Source organism: Mytilus trossulus, chromosome 2, assembly GCF_036588685.1.
Source record: "Mytilus trossulus isolate FHL-02 chromosome 2, PNRI_Mtr1.1.1.hap1, whole genome shotgun sequence".
Lineage (NCBI taxonomy): Eukaryota > Metazoa > Mollusca > Bivalvia > Mytilida > Mytilidae > Mytilus > Mytilus trossulus.
The window spans coordinates 31,637,004-31,652,296 of record NC_086374.1 but is presented as its reverse complement, the minus strand read 5'-3'; the positions used below and the strand labels follow the sequence as shown (position 1 = coordinate 31,652,296).

The 15,293-nt window shown below is 34.4% G+C and overlaps 1 protein-coding gene across 2 annotated transcripts; it reads right to left on the bottom strand.

Moving 5' to 3' along the window:
- Positions 1 to 5,628: 5,628 nt before the first annotated feature.
- On the bottom strand, positions 5,629 to 10,231 carry LOC134705049 (loricrin-like). 2 transcript variants are annotated; one of them, XM_063563821.1, is made up of 7 exons: positions 10,048 to 10,231; positions 8,945 to 9,163; positions 8,436 to 8,554; positions 8,007 to 8,098; positions 7,286 to 7,540; positions 6,524 to 7,231; positions 5,629 to 5,988 (listed from the first exon to the last, which is right to left on the bottom strand). In XM_063563821.1, exons 1-7 carry the CDS (start codon positions 10,186 to 10,188, stop codon positions 5,864 to 5,866), a joined length of 1,659 nt encoding a protein of 552 aa, XP_063419891.1. In that variant the 5' UTR covers positions 10,189 to 10,231; the 3' UTR covers positions 5,629 to 5,863. The 2 variants fall into 2 exon arrangements, with proteins under 2 accessions (XP_063419891.1, XP_063419890.1); XM_063563820.1 differs by having other exon boundaries at positions 6,524 to 7,540.
- Between the last annotated feature and the right edge of the window lie 5,062 nt (positions 10,232 to 15,293).

The following is a 15,293-nucleotide window of genomic DNA, read 5'->3' as shown; positions in this document are numbered from 1 at the left end:
TAAAAGTATTAAAACATTTGACTTTTCTACACTTTACATAAGCATTACACATTCAAAACAAACAGACACATTGAGTTTGTATTGCTTTGTTTCATAACAAAGAATGACCAACGTAGAAACAAGTATATTGTCTTAGGGAGGGATAAATCCTACTTTGTAAAGGACCACTCTGATTCAAACAAAAAAATCTCTAAAATTGACATTATCATGATGCTTGATTTCTTGATTGACAACATATTTATTACGTTCGGAGGACGTGTTTTTCAATAGACATTCCAATGAGAACAAATTGTGCCGCTCTTCTTGCCGACTTGTTTTTTTATTATTATTATGAGGCTGACTTCATACAGGAACTTCTTAGGGAGAAATATAAGAAGTTAGCAGTATCATTTAACTCTACTTTCCGTTATATAGATGGGCGTACTAAATTATAATCCTGGTACCTTTGATAACTATTTACACTACTGGGTCGATGCCTCTGCTGGTGGACGTTTCGTCCCCGAGGGTATCACAAGCCCAGTAGTCAGCACTTCAGTGTTGACATGAATATCAATTGTGTGGTAATTTTTATAAATTTCCTGTTTAAAAAACTTTGAATTTTTCGAAAAACTAAGGATTTTCTTATTCCAGGCATAGATTACCTTAGCCGTATTTGGCACAACTTTTTGGAATTTTGGATTCTCAATGCTCTTCAACTTTGTATTTGTCACTGATGAGTCTTATGTAGACGAAACGCGCGTCTGGCGTACTAAATTATAATCCTGGTACCTTTGATAACTATTTACACTGGGTCGATGCCTCTGCTGGTGGACTTTTCGTTCCCGAGGGTATCACCAGCCCAGTAGTCAGCACTTCGTTATTGACATGAATATCAATTATGTGGTCATTTTTTATAAATTTCCTGTTTACAAAACGAAACGCGCGTCTGGCGTACTAAATTATAATCCTGGTACCTTTGATAACTATTCTTTCATTAAATAATTCAAAATTTGGTGACCATGTTGCATGAATCTATCCCATCGAACTAGAGAAAGGATACTACAGATACAGTAAAGTTAGCCTCATATCTTGACTTACATCTAGAAATTGACAATTAGGGTCGATTGAAAACAAAACTTTTTCAGCTTCCAATTGTGAACTTTCCATTTCTAAGTAGCAAAATTCAAGCAGCACCTGCATACGGGGTTTTGGTGGGGTTCGTGTTGCTCATTCTTAAGTTTTCTATGTTGTGTCATGTGTACTTTTGTTTGTCTTTTTCATTTTAAACCATGGCGCTGTCAGTTAATTTTCGATTTATGAGTATGAATGTCCCTGTGCTATCTTTCGTCCCTCTTTTATCCGCGGCTTTGTTCGCAATCAGTGCAGGAGTTTGTAATTCCAATCCTCGATCGGTTTCAACTTACACCTGCACAATGTGTTTTGATGCTTATCTGACATGACATATTAAGGAGGGACGGACAAAGCCAAGTTAGCTGTTGGAAAACTATGTACTTATTATATGAGAGTGACTACTAACCCTTTTGGAGCGTGTATATTCCATCCATGATTTGTATAGGGTTTGTTTTATTCAGTCTTAGTTATCTTTTTAGAGGTGATTAATTTTGTCTTTTCTTTCTGGTTTCTTTTGGCCGAGATTTGATCTGTCTTTTTTCGTCTTGTCGTTTTTAGTCGCAACATGACATTATTTGTTTATCTTTGTTATTAACGACAGTATAATCCGACACATATCGGTCTTACATAGTACAATTAAAGGTATATCATTCCACTTTATTCATTTTGTAATGTTTTTTCGCTAGATAACAAGCAACCAATCATGTAACGTTTGTTATAAATGTTTTTTTGTTAGCATAACAACTGCACAAAAAGGAGGTAAACAGGGGGTAAATATACCACAACGACAAAAAAATAAACAACAAACGGGTTTTTTCAACAATATACCTTTCCTGTGTTGTTAAATAAACAATAAATCTAAATCGACCGGGTCTAGAGACGATGAAATACCTGTCATAAATACCTTAACTATAAAGGTCAACCACTGATATTTTATATTCAATGGTGGAAGTTGGTTCTGGAGCTCTGTATACAAATTCGGTTCACCACCATTTTAGAAAAGCATATCCAAGTATTTTTTTACTATAACATTATTAACCCAACCAGCAATATAAAGTAAATATCTATTCTATAAAGTTTATATTTACTGCTACTCGACACACATCAGCAATACCTAAACCCAGCCTCAACGTAATCAGCAATTATAATTGTGTACATGTCTGAAAAGAAGATATGAGATTACATACTTGGACAGTATACATTGAAAAACAAATCTCCTTGACATTAACGACCTTGTAGAAGGAATCAAGATGCATGAACAACTAAATGCAAATGGAAACAGAACATGTAACAAATTTAATAAAAGGAGCCAAATAGCAAAAAACTCAATCGTGGTGGAGAACTTTGAATGCAGAATATGTTGAGAAGCAAATTTAGCCTCATGAGAATGTAGGGGTGTGCACATAAAACAGACATTTCCAGCAATTTATTTTAAAGAAACCGAATTAATGAAAATTTAAAGACACTGACAACTAGAGGAGAATAGCGCAGTAAGTAAAACTATATAATTATTGCGACAGCCTGGAACAAATGCAAAGATTGTAACAACAACATAAAATGTATGACCGAAATAAACAAAACATTCGTATGCTGTGTCATATATACTCCAAGTAGAACTGCAAAAAGTATTAACAAAGGTCTAGTTAATGTAACCCCTAACAGGATTATTGGAGAGAAAACCCAAGAAACAAAATTTCTGAATGAAGAATCAACACAACCAGCTAACATAAAGCTAATTCTGAAACCCAGAAACATACCCAAAGTGAAACAACAAAACCTTGATGATCCAACAATTTCAAAATCTAGTGAACTAAGAGCAAGAGAAATTTAAAATTAAAAAAAGCAATTCAAAATTAAGAAAAAATCTCTTAATGATATATGTGATGAGAAAATGCTTCTAGAATAAAGAAATTATAACTAGAACGAATTGTTAAACTTCTCAACAGAAGTATTAATTCTGGCAGCAACCTACTTCTAACTGCCTCCCCCATGTGACACATATGTGATGCTCCATCTAGTAGCTATGATTCTATTATAAGATGAAACTATAAAGATTGACCAAAAACCACTAAATATCCGTACAAAATTATCAAACATCGTACTACACGAAATAGTTTGACAGAATAAAGCTTTACGGCGGCAATCTGCAAGTAGCTTCGTAATTATCATAGAGAGACAGTCATAGGCAAACTGAACATAGGAAATCATACGCAAAAAAAACTATAAGTTAGCCCCAATAACACAAACCACTGTACAAAGTCTTACTGCGTAACCACTGAGCTGTAAACAATTGTTGAAATTACCAGATCAGAAAAATATGCTTTGTAATATACTACCACCAAGGCAATTACTGAAATATGCATACAAACAAAATGAAGACTATGTAATTGATAACCATCAACATATGTGGCCAACTTCTGCTTCATACTATGCAACGCAAAACCAATACGAACTTAGTGACTATAGAAATACTGAAATACTATATTAACTATAACACAGCAGCCTAGTTTATGACCACAAAGCCTCAACCTAACCCGTATAATTATAACAGGTATAGAAAAATCAACGAATTCTCAAATACACCTTGTCTCAATTGTAAAAACATAAAAGCGTGTGGTCCCCCAATAATTCATAAACTTTTACAAAGTAATGATAGAATCCTCATTCAAATGTATTGCTCGTTCCAAACACAGCTTAATGAACATATAAAAGAGTGACGAAAGATACCAGAAGGACAGTCAAACTTCATAAATCGAAAACAAACTGATAACGCCATTGCTAAAAATGAATAGTACAAACAGACAAACAATAGTACACATGACCCAACATAGAAAACTAAAGAATAGACAACACGAACCCAACAAAAATTAGGGGCAAGGTGAATGATATGAATAAACCACTTCTGCCAATATGTATGCTTCGAGGAAACAGAGAAGTAGCTATTCCATGGAAGAAATAAAGTGTATCACATTAGAAAACCAATAGACCTATGTTCAGAAAGAATACATTGGTAGAAACCAAGGAAAACACAATTTCAGCATACACACAACATCAATTTATCTACCAGCAAAGCGAAGTTAAACCCTTCAATCTGTAAACTAAGACGTTGCGTAGATAAACTGATGTCATCGGGGATTGATTAAAGACCTACTAGTATACGAAAACGCTTAAAGTGTAGTCCTACACTCTTTTATTTTAATGTACGTAACAACTGGAACTGGCTATGAAATTAGTGTTAATAATACAGTATGTCAAGACAACATCGTACTTATCAGTCAAGATAATGTGGTAAAGACCCTGATCAAGCACTCATTAATATGGCTTATGACAACGCACATATAGAAGGCTATAAACTAAAACCAATAAAAAATGTAGTAATTTTAAAACATCTCCCATAAAGACATAAACAGGAACCGAACATTCACCCTTTAAGAAGGGACCGAACCATATGCCATCAATTGAGAATGCCACACATTTTTGAACCATTAGAACTACATTACTCAAAGGTAACATAATGGAAATGTGGAATGAATATTTTAAAAGCAAAACAACGTGCGTATAGCCTGTTTCTGGAGGATTCCATGATAAACACGGTCTTGATGGAGAGACCTGTGAAATAAAAGCATCTCTCCAGTACTACTATATTGATTAGAACTAATACTACAAACAACAAGCGCACTAACACTTCTTGAAAACGTCTAGATAAAAGTCAATATTTTCTCTACCTACTAGTGCAGCAAACATGAACGAAATTCTATTATTGAAGTGCTACACATCTGAGCATGTTTGTTTAACGACAATTGCAACAAACCAGACGACACTGAGTGTAAAAGAAAGATCTAGCAAAACGCCAACTTCAAAAACCGAAGTTCCACTGGCTTTATTTTCTTTCTATTAAGTATATTCTACGAAAGTAGGATCTTTCATTTTAGATATTAACAAGACAATATACAAATACTGAATCCTACCCGAAATGTCTGGTATGTGCAAAGGAATAACATAAAGAGAACTTTATTCTAAATTGTGTAAGCTTTGGAAAAGTGAGAAACATCATAAATTAATTTAACGGTGAATGCATTGGGAATTCAATTTCGTGAACTATCAACGAAAGAAAAACTACAACATAGTTTTGACTTAAATTAACATTGGTAGTGAAAGCAAAGAAACTCTCGCCAGTGAGTGTAGTACAGACAGAATGTCTTACTAGACGCACGATAGATTAAGTGCATATATCCCGATACAAGATGATTGTAGCAATAGTTATCAAAGGTACCAGGATTATAATTTAATACGCAAAACAAGTACAAAGTTGAAGAGCATTGAGGACCCAAAATTCCAAAAAGTTGTGCCAAATACGACTAAGGTAATATATTCTTGGGATAAGAAAATTCTTAGTTTTCGAAAAATAGCCAGTCAGGAATATGATAGTTGTTTTCCATTCTTTTGATGTGCTTGAGCTTTTGATTTTGCCGTATGTTTGAACACAAAATTGCCATGCAAATTATAAACTCATAAATAACAAATATAAAATAATTTATTGGAAACATATCATCTATTGTACAAAAATATAACACAAATCACAACATAGTCATTTTCCTCTGCCACTCGAGGAATTCATTAACATGAGATCAATTTTGCCAGCAAAACACGTCCCGTCTCAACACCAACACGTTGCACTACTTGGATGCATTCTAGTCTTTCATGGGACATTTGTAGAGATACTGTAAACGTTTTGGAATTCTTTCAGTTTAATTCAGCACATGTTACATGTTAAAGCACAAGTCTCCTTGATATACGTTTGGTAAAATGGTACTTGACACATTCCTATTTGTTTCCAAAACATACAACCTTCAACAGCATCGATGCATGGTGGCCCTCCTAGAAGAAAAATAAGATATATAAATATAAATGTATATTAAAAAGTCAGGAATATGGCAGTTGTCTAATAGTTCGGTTCTATGTATGTTGCATTGTCGTTTGTTTTTGTTGCACTTCAGTGTTCTGTTGTTTCGTTGTTTTTCTCTTGTAGTTGATGTGTTTCCCTCTGTTTTAGTTTGTAACCCGATTTGTTTTCTCTCAATCGATTTGAATGACTTTTGAACAGCGGTATGCTGCTGTTGCCTATATGTATATATGTGCTTTTTAAGATAACTTTCATTCATACTTATCGTTATTTTAACAATGTACTATTAAAGAAGCTTGCTAGCGATAACAGAAAAAACCCGGTTGGTTATGGTTAATGCTCGGATGAACATTTTAAACATTTGATACCATATTGAAGTAAAAATAGCCGAAAATTTAAGAATACAGAAATGAAAGACTCCCCATAATGTGTAATAAGTGTTTTTTGTTTAAATGCAGATTTATATTAGATGTACTTAGCAATAGATTATTGGAGAGAAAATATACAAACCTCCAGCAGTGGGTGGACATTTTCCACATGTTTGAGCACACTGTGAGTTCATTTTTCTAGAATGTGTTGGATCCAGACATAACTCAGCCCATGTTGCACACCAAGGCTGTCTGTCTCTACACGCTGGTCCTGCGTTAGGTTTTGGTGAAAGGCCACCTAGGAAATCCATTATGTTTATTGTACCACCTGGTGTTTTACTGACGAGTGAGCCTCCCATTCCGCCAGGAGATTGTCCGCCAGCAGGAGATTGTCCACCACCAGGAGCATGTCCACCACCAGGAGCATGTCCACCAGCAGGAGATTGTCCACCAGCGGGTGACTGTCCACCACCAGGAGATTGTCCACCAGCAGGAGAAGCAGCGGGGTTTCCACCGAGTGTTATAACAGGGAATCCATTAACAAATTCTATTTTTGGCATACCAGGTCCGCCGCTAATAACAGGAGATTGTGCTCCTTGACCACCAGCACCTTGACCACCAGCACCATGACCACCAGCACCATGACCACCAGCACCTTGACCACCATGGCCACCGCCGTGACCACCAGAACCATGACCACTTGGTGCACCTTGACCACCCTGACCTCCAGCACCGTGACCACCAGCACCATGACCGCTTGGTGCACCTTGACCGTGACCTCCAGCACCGTGACCACCAGCACCTTGACCACCTTGACCTCCAGCACCGTGACCACCAGCACCTTGACCACCTTGACCTCCAGCACCGTGACCTCCCGCACCGTGACCACTAGCACCTTGACCACCGTGACCTCCAGCTCCATGACCGCTTGGTGCACCTTGACCACCAGCACCCTGACCACCAGCACCGTGACCACCAGCACCGTGACCTCCAGCACCGTGACCACCAGCTCCTTGACCACCAGCACCATGGCCACCAGCTCCTTGACCACCAGCTCCTTGACCACCAGCACCATGGCCACCAGCACCATGACCACCAGCACCACCAGGAGCACCGCCTCCTTGAGGGTAAGGTCCTGTAGATGGAGATCCTGGAGTACCTGGGAAATAAGATTACTTTAAGATATCGTGGCAGTAAAAAATAACTGTTGTCAGAAAACAGTAGAATATATTGGGAAATGTTGTTTGTGCTGTTTTTAGACCCTTCTACAACGAAATTTGTTTGACATGCACACGTATAAAAATTGCGGTTTTTATCCAACGCAGTCATAGGTTTGAACGTAGTTTTCAATTTAGACTCGTATATATATATATGTATATTGAATAATACAAGGAACTAAAGGAAAGCTTTAAAATTATATGTCGAGGAATAACAGGCAAACATTACCCGTCATCCCTATAAGTATATTGATATATGCAAATAGATGAAGAACATCCTACACAATATTAACATAACACTTTGATTTAACTCCGAAATATAATTGTGTATATTTCCCCCCCCCCTTTTTTTTTTCTTTTACTAGTACTTCTACAAGCTTTGCAAATTAAAAACATAAATATACTTACTGGAACAAAGACCTTGGTCACAATACTGTCCTCTACCACACATGGAACACGATTGACCTTGTTTGAATGGCAATTGTCCAATATAATTACCACTGAAATGAAATTACATATATAATTATAAGAGTATGCGAAACATTTTTTCAGATTATGCATTTACATATATTTTCCTAGACAATTGTCATATGTATCAACTCAAATCTATTAACTAAATTTGGTCTTACAAAACCTATATGCATATGTTCCCATTTAAACAATAGTCCATAAACCGGTATGACATGCATTGAAATTTGGAACTTTTATTTTCAAACTAAATATAGATTTGATATAAGATTAAAAATTAGCGTATCATAAGCATTGTCTATTATGTTATCTAGTGTTTATTTTCTAAGATAAAAAGTAATTAAAAAGAAACAAGGTCAATATACTTACGCTGGATTATAAAAGCAAACTAAGAACCAGGCATTCTGCATAGGAGTACCTCCTCCCATGGACAAACTCGGACATCTGGTCATTCCACAGCCGACCTGAGTAGTATCAGCCCACACCATCTATAATAATTATAAGTTACATAAAGTATGAAAATGATATAATGCCAATGAATCAAATAACATAGAAATGGTTATATAATTTGATATAGCATACGACGAGTTAAGCAGACTACAGGCGCTTTGTGGTTTGAAATGCTGATATGCAAATAAAGTCCTAGAGTTCCGATAAATTTATCTATTTGGATATGTACCGCTCTGGAACAAGTCAATTATCTGTGTATCCATGCAGCTGATCAGGCTAATTATATCAGGCAAAATGAAATTGTTCCTTCAGTTTTGTAGATGTTTTTGATTTTTTTTAAGTTGCTGTTATTATCTTGTCCAGAAGACGAGATGAATAGAAATCTTTATGATAGAATGTCATTTGAAAAATGTTATAGAGGTGCGTACCTGTGTATAATGGCCCGTCGCCTGTGAAAATCCAGAACTACCATATGTATATTGTCTCTTTTCATCAGCCCACATTTGAATTCCAACTGAAATAAGTCTTGGATAGTCCCATGGAGCAGTGTGCATTGCCAAATTCTCCCCACGACCAAGTTGTTGATGGTCAAACATACATTGGCTTGCCCACATTGTAGCTTCGTTCTCAAGCTGTGTGTTCCATGTCTATATAACAGAATGAAAATAGAAATAAACACTTACTATTTAATCATCATTATTAAGAATGCAAGAATGCAATTTTCCTAAAACTCGTTTCACAAGTATGTACGATATAACATTGATTTTGAACTTGATAAATTGTGCATGACTTTCATAAATAATTGACGACGGTTAATTATAAACATGATATATTGTTCTTTATGTGAGCTCAGTTTTATCCGAGCGTATGTGAGACGAACTATTTAGCAAAGGAACTTTATATTCAAAACGGTCCTTAAAACCTTGCAGAGTGACAGACATTTTTAACTACATGCAAAATGGTGGAAAGGGAAGAACAAGTAAAACATTGACTTCATGACTGAATTTTATAGAAAAAGGTTGCTGAATTTCCTCGAAATAACTATTCCAGTTTTCCAAAAGTTTTGACTGTATGGTATTGAATCTGAAGGATCTCGGATTCATATCTTAGTATTTAGTTTTTTATCTGTATTTCTAATTGCAAACGCAAAACCATTTTTTTTTTAACCAAAGTTGGCATATCTTCTTTATTAAATAATTGAAAATCGGTAAAAAACAAAACAAAAAAAATTCCATTTACTTTCAAGCAAAATGACAATTTACATTCCGCTCTACAAAATTTAAGATAGAAAAACGTAGAATTCTAGAGTTGAAAATCAAATATTTGAAATTATATCTTGCTGTAGCATTTGAACAGGTTTCTCTGTATGTATAGTACCAATATAGAACTACAAGATTAGTCCCCATACATATATTTTGAAGATAAAATCATCAACTCAATTCTAATGAATTTATAATTCAATTTTAACTGATTGAAATGAACAATCCATACTTTTAATATATCATAAACTCAGCCTATTAAAATGTCTTACCAGCTTTTGCATGTTAGAAGAAGGCTCCATCCGACGAACTTGATTATGGTGATCTAAGATCTGTTGTCTATACATTGCCATGTTTATATAAGCTTCCACAGTACCAAGGAGAAAAAACACTATCACAAAACTAAATGCCATTTTGAGAAGTTAAACTGGAGACAATCTTAAGCACAAATGACTGTTTTCAACGCCAGTCGAGAGGGTTTATATACGTAGTTTCTGGGACACGCGTAGGTGATTGGTCGGAACAATTAGTCAGGTAATGATTGTTTAAGGTGTCATCAAAGGAAATATGATCACATTATTTATGTGTTTATATATTTTCTATTTACCTTCTTTTCTTCTAGAATGAACGCAATTGTAATAAAATTACGTTTGGCCAGAAAGTAAAGTACGTTGTTTCAAAGAAATTATAAAATGATTCAGTATGACCGATGAATCTTTTATAGGTTGTGAGATTATACATGGTGTCATTCATATATGTCAGAAATAAAGCTGTTTGATCAACTTTTTTCTAGGCTAGATTTACAGAATCATACTGTGAATACAACTCGATAGGATTTCTAAAACTGCATGTATGGTAGTGAAAACATAAAATAGAACAAATAGCAGCAACATACACTTGTAGTAGTAGTGGTAGTAGTTGTACAGAAACAACAACAATATTAGTAAGAGTATGATAGTAGTAGACGTAGCAACATCACCACTAATAGTATAACTATAGAATTAACAACAGTAGCACAAGTAGCAAACGTATAAATTTGTCGTAGCAGACGCAGTAGTAGTGGTATTATTACTAATGGTAGAAATTGTAGTAGCAACAGCAGCATTAATAGTAATAGTAGAAGTGCATGTTGTTGATGAAAGCTGTAGAAGTAGTAGTACTGTAGTAGTAGAATTTGAATAATAGGATTACGAAAACTGTGTTTTTTTTAAATATGTTATACTTTATGTAGGAAATTGTTATTATTTTTTTTTATTTATCTATTCATTATCTAGAAATACACGAGCACATTAGATCGAAAAACTTTGAAAGTAAACAAATGTGAAAAAAGTAACGCATCGTAAAGAATATTATTGTAAAACATTAAACCTTAATTGATTCAAAAAATTAACCTCAAAGCAAAGTGACCTAGTTTGTACTGACACTGGTAACCCATTTATAAATATGAGGAAGCAGGTCACAATGAAAAAAATATAAACATCGAGGCATGTTTCCTTGATTACATGTTAACACAACTGCTAAAACGGAATATACAAACAAAAACTATCAGGAGATGGGTGAATTCGTGAACATAGGGAAATGTTTCAAAAATTGTCAAGTAAATTACCAGTTGTCAACTGTGGCCTTCTAGAACGACAACTGTCAATTTGCTACTTAACAACAGCAAAGACCTTCAATTTGGATTTTTTTACGCGGAAACTCATTAGAGCCCTATTACATGTACTTGTGTCTGCTTGCTTAGATTTAGGAAGACAGGACGAAATGGGATTCATTACAGAAAGCTATGAAATCGGTAGGGAAACAGCAAGTAATGGTTGAATACTGCTTTAGTGACATTTTGTTGGAAAGGGTGGTTTTCAATTCTTGTCTCATCTTTATATATAACAAATGAAGCATTGTCGCGATTCTGTTTAGTGGCGAAGTGAAAGGTCATCTTGAATGTGCATAGAACTGTGAGATTCTGTTCAATGTTGAAGACGTCTCTGTGATCTGCTTACCCTTCCGGAGCACCTGGGATCACCGACAATTTTTTATGGGGTTCGTGTTGCTTAGTTTTTCATTTGTCTATTTGTCTTTGTCTTTGTTGGCCATGGCGTTGTTAGTTTATTTTTGATCTACGAGTTTGACTTTCCCTCTGGTATATTTCGCCCCTCTTTCATATTAAGTAACAGCGCTGTTCATTCGCTTTAAATGATGCCAGGTGCGCTTGGGAAATTTTGCATCACGAATTTTAATACACCACATCCCTCTTTTCAATTAGATAATACATGTATTAAAGGTAAGTGCATCAGTCATACAAACTGATTACTCAACATCCGGGGAAAAAATGAATAAGTACCTCAAGAAATGATAAGGACTAACAACAATTGTATAATGATATTAATAAATTTATAAAATTGAGATAATAAATATATGGAGCATTGAAATCTTAATTATAAAACCGAAAGACTCCTAAGACTATTGTTATACATGTGATACAGTTTGATTGTTATATAGATGACAAAAAAAGATTCATGTCGGGCCAGTATTGTGAAATTAAAAAAATGTAAACACTTTATTTGGTCGGGTTGTTGTCTCTTTGACACATTCCCCATTTCCATTCTCAATTTTACTTTAAATATAAAAATGTATTAAGAATAAACAATTTGAAACATCTTTGTATTGTTGTATAAACATAACAACGTGCTAATTGATGACAAAAACAATTATTAACAAAAACATCCGCAACAACACATTTTGTGGAGTAATTGGTAATGTTGACATTAATGTTCAAATAATCATATTTTTTGCATGTTTCTACCTTTTTTTACAATGCTGTTTATCTCCAATAATTTAAGAATGAACGTATTGACATATACAATGACTAGAATGTAAAATAGGTTGTTGACTTTAAAATGACATTAATGTGGTTTATGTTTTACGACCAGAGTGTTCCGAACTGCACCATAGTTGGACGATATTAGAATCTACAGTTGTTGGTCTAATAAAATTGAGAATGGTCATGGGGAATATGTCAAAGAGACAACAACCCATCCAAATAGCAGACACCACCCGAAGGCCACCAATGTGTCGTCACCACAGCGAGAAATCCCGCACCCAGAGTCGTGATTCAGTTGGGCTCTAAGACTTGTTATAAGCTTTGGAGAAGGTTCAACCTCCGAAAATGTAGGGGTGCGATAATGAAAAAAAATAAAAATTTAACAAAAACAACAACTTTCGGTCATAAGAGGTGACTTCCTATAGCCCTTTCGCTCCGTTCAAAATTGTATCATATAAAAAAGTGATGATGATATTTTTTTTAACTATCGAGCAGCATATCATCATTTGCGATGAAACTATGGCAATTATTATGTTGAAACTGCTTTTCAGTCCTTTGAATGTAAGATGTCTAAATATTAAAAGCAAATGTGACCGGTGGTTGCTGATATAATTTAATAGATTTTTATTTGTGTTGCAACTACTATTTATTTATTTGATTGTAAGAAGTCTAAAGATTAAAAGCTAACTTTGTGACCATGTCTTAGGATAGTTTTTTGTTCAAGGTATCATAACAAAGGTTTGTACTTATATACTTTAAACCCTTATTTGCAGACAATTTTATGGGAATTTTGTACTTTTGTTTTCAGTGAAGATGAAGATATAAAAAACTGTACATGTTTGTCATTGTTTTTGTCCTGTGAATTAATTGGAAGTCGTTAATAGCGTGTTTGTACATCTGTGGTATACCAAATTGTCTTGTGATAGATAGACTATTAAACATCAAGACATTTATTTCTAAAGTAAAATAACACATTAATATCAATAAAGTTTAAAAGACATAAAAAAGAAAGAGCGAGGAAGGACATCCTTGTCCGATCGGTAAGTCCATAAGAATAAAGGTTACTTGTGATGTACTATTAGTTGTTATCGATATTTTACGTTTTCCTTAGATCTTTCTGACTGATAATTATAGATTGATCATCTCAACGAGATTGATTTTCTGGCTTTAGCCGTGACGGCGAAAGTGAGAAAAGCAATCGAGTTGAGATGACCAATGATAATCTGTTCTTCGCTATTTTACCTATGTAACGACGTTGTTAATTTCATGACAACGGACACGTGCGTTCTTAGTTTCCAGCGTTAATTTTCATATCATTCAACTCCGCTGAGAAAGAAAATTATCTGTCAGCAAGATCTTTTCGCAAGGAAAATTCCGTAAAATAGCGATAATTTCCTTAAATTCTTAATCCAGTAGAGTAATATGAAAAATTATCGCTAGAACCTAAGGGCGCGCGTGCCATTAGAACGTCGTCCTAGGTAAATTAGCGATCAACAGATTATATTGGCCATCTCAACTCGATTGCTTTTCTCACTTTCGCTGTAACGGATTCAGATTTATAATGTACTAACCAGTGTAAGGATATCTGGCGGAAAGGTTTATATTTTAAATATATTGGGGTTTGCACCAAAAAAAAAATGGGTCATCTATAGTTTTTTGTTGATTTTGTATATGTGTTTTGTATGATTACGTCATTTCATATATTTAGATAACGTTGATAATCCATCAACATGCTAAATAAAGCTAAATAAATTATATATCTATACATAAATTTTATAGAACCAGGTCAACTACACTATGATTCAAAGAGATGTTTTATGGCGTATTTAAATCAAACTATACAGATTACCTTAATGATAAAGTATCCCCATAAAACTGTTAAATAAGTGACTCAGTGACAGTGGACTGCATCTCAATTTATAAACAAACAATTCAGTAAGCATATGATGCATCACTTCACCTTTCGTAAATCTAGAACAAAAAAAACTTGGTTAATTTGGGCACCATATACATGTATCTCGATTAAAGCTTCAACTTAAATGATGCAAGTAACACGAGTAAGAGCTTCTGTTTTAAAATAAGAGACAACGGAGAAAAAAATAAGATACAATTGAAGATATGACAATAAAATAGTGTTTGTATTGCCATAATGGGTGATACTTGGGAATCATCTTAGAAAAGATAAATGAAATTATCAGTCACTCATATATTCAAGGAAAAGTTTCTATCAGAATTGTGAGATTGATATTTATTATTGTTATCCTTAGATCTGTTATAAAGCATATCAAAATACTAGTACTAGTCAGGTATTGGAACTAATTATTTTCGGAGTCAGCGTAAACAAATTCTTTTGATATTGTAGATAATTTCGAGCTTTAATGACCCTTTCAACTCTCTACACTATACTGCCATATTATCTTACCAATCAGAAGTTTTACAATTTAATCAAATGTTCTTTAAAAATATGAGTGCAAATTTGTTTTCAGAAATTATGTACCTCCATGGCTTACAATATTAATGTTTCTGTTGCATTCTTCTTCAAACTGGTATATTTGAGAGTGAGAAAAAAATGAAATGATAAAAATTAAAGGTTAACGTGCAAACAGTTATATTTTAATGTCAAATAAAAAGTCAGAACTCGAACAGGTGTAGGTCATAGATCACCCATCTTTGTAAGTTCAATCTTATTTCAACTTTTAA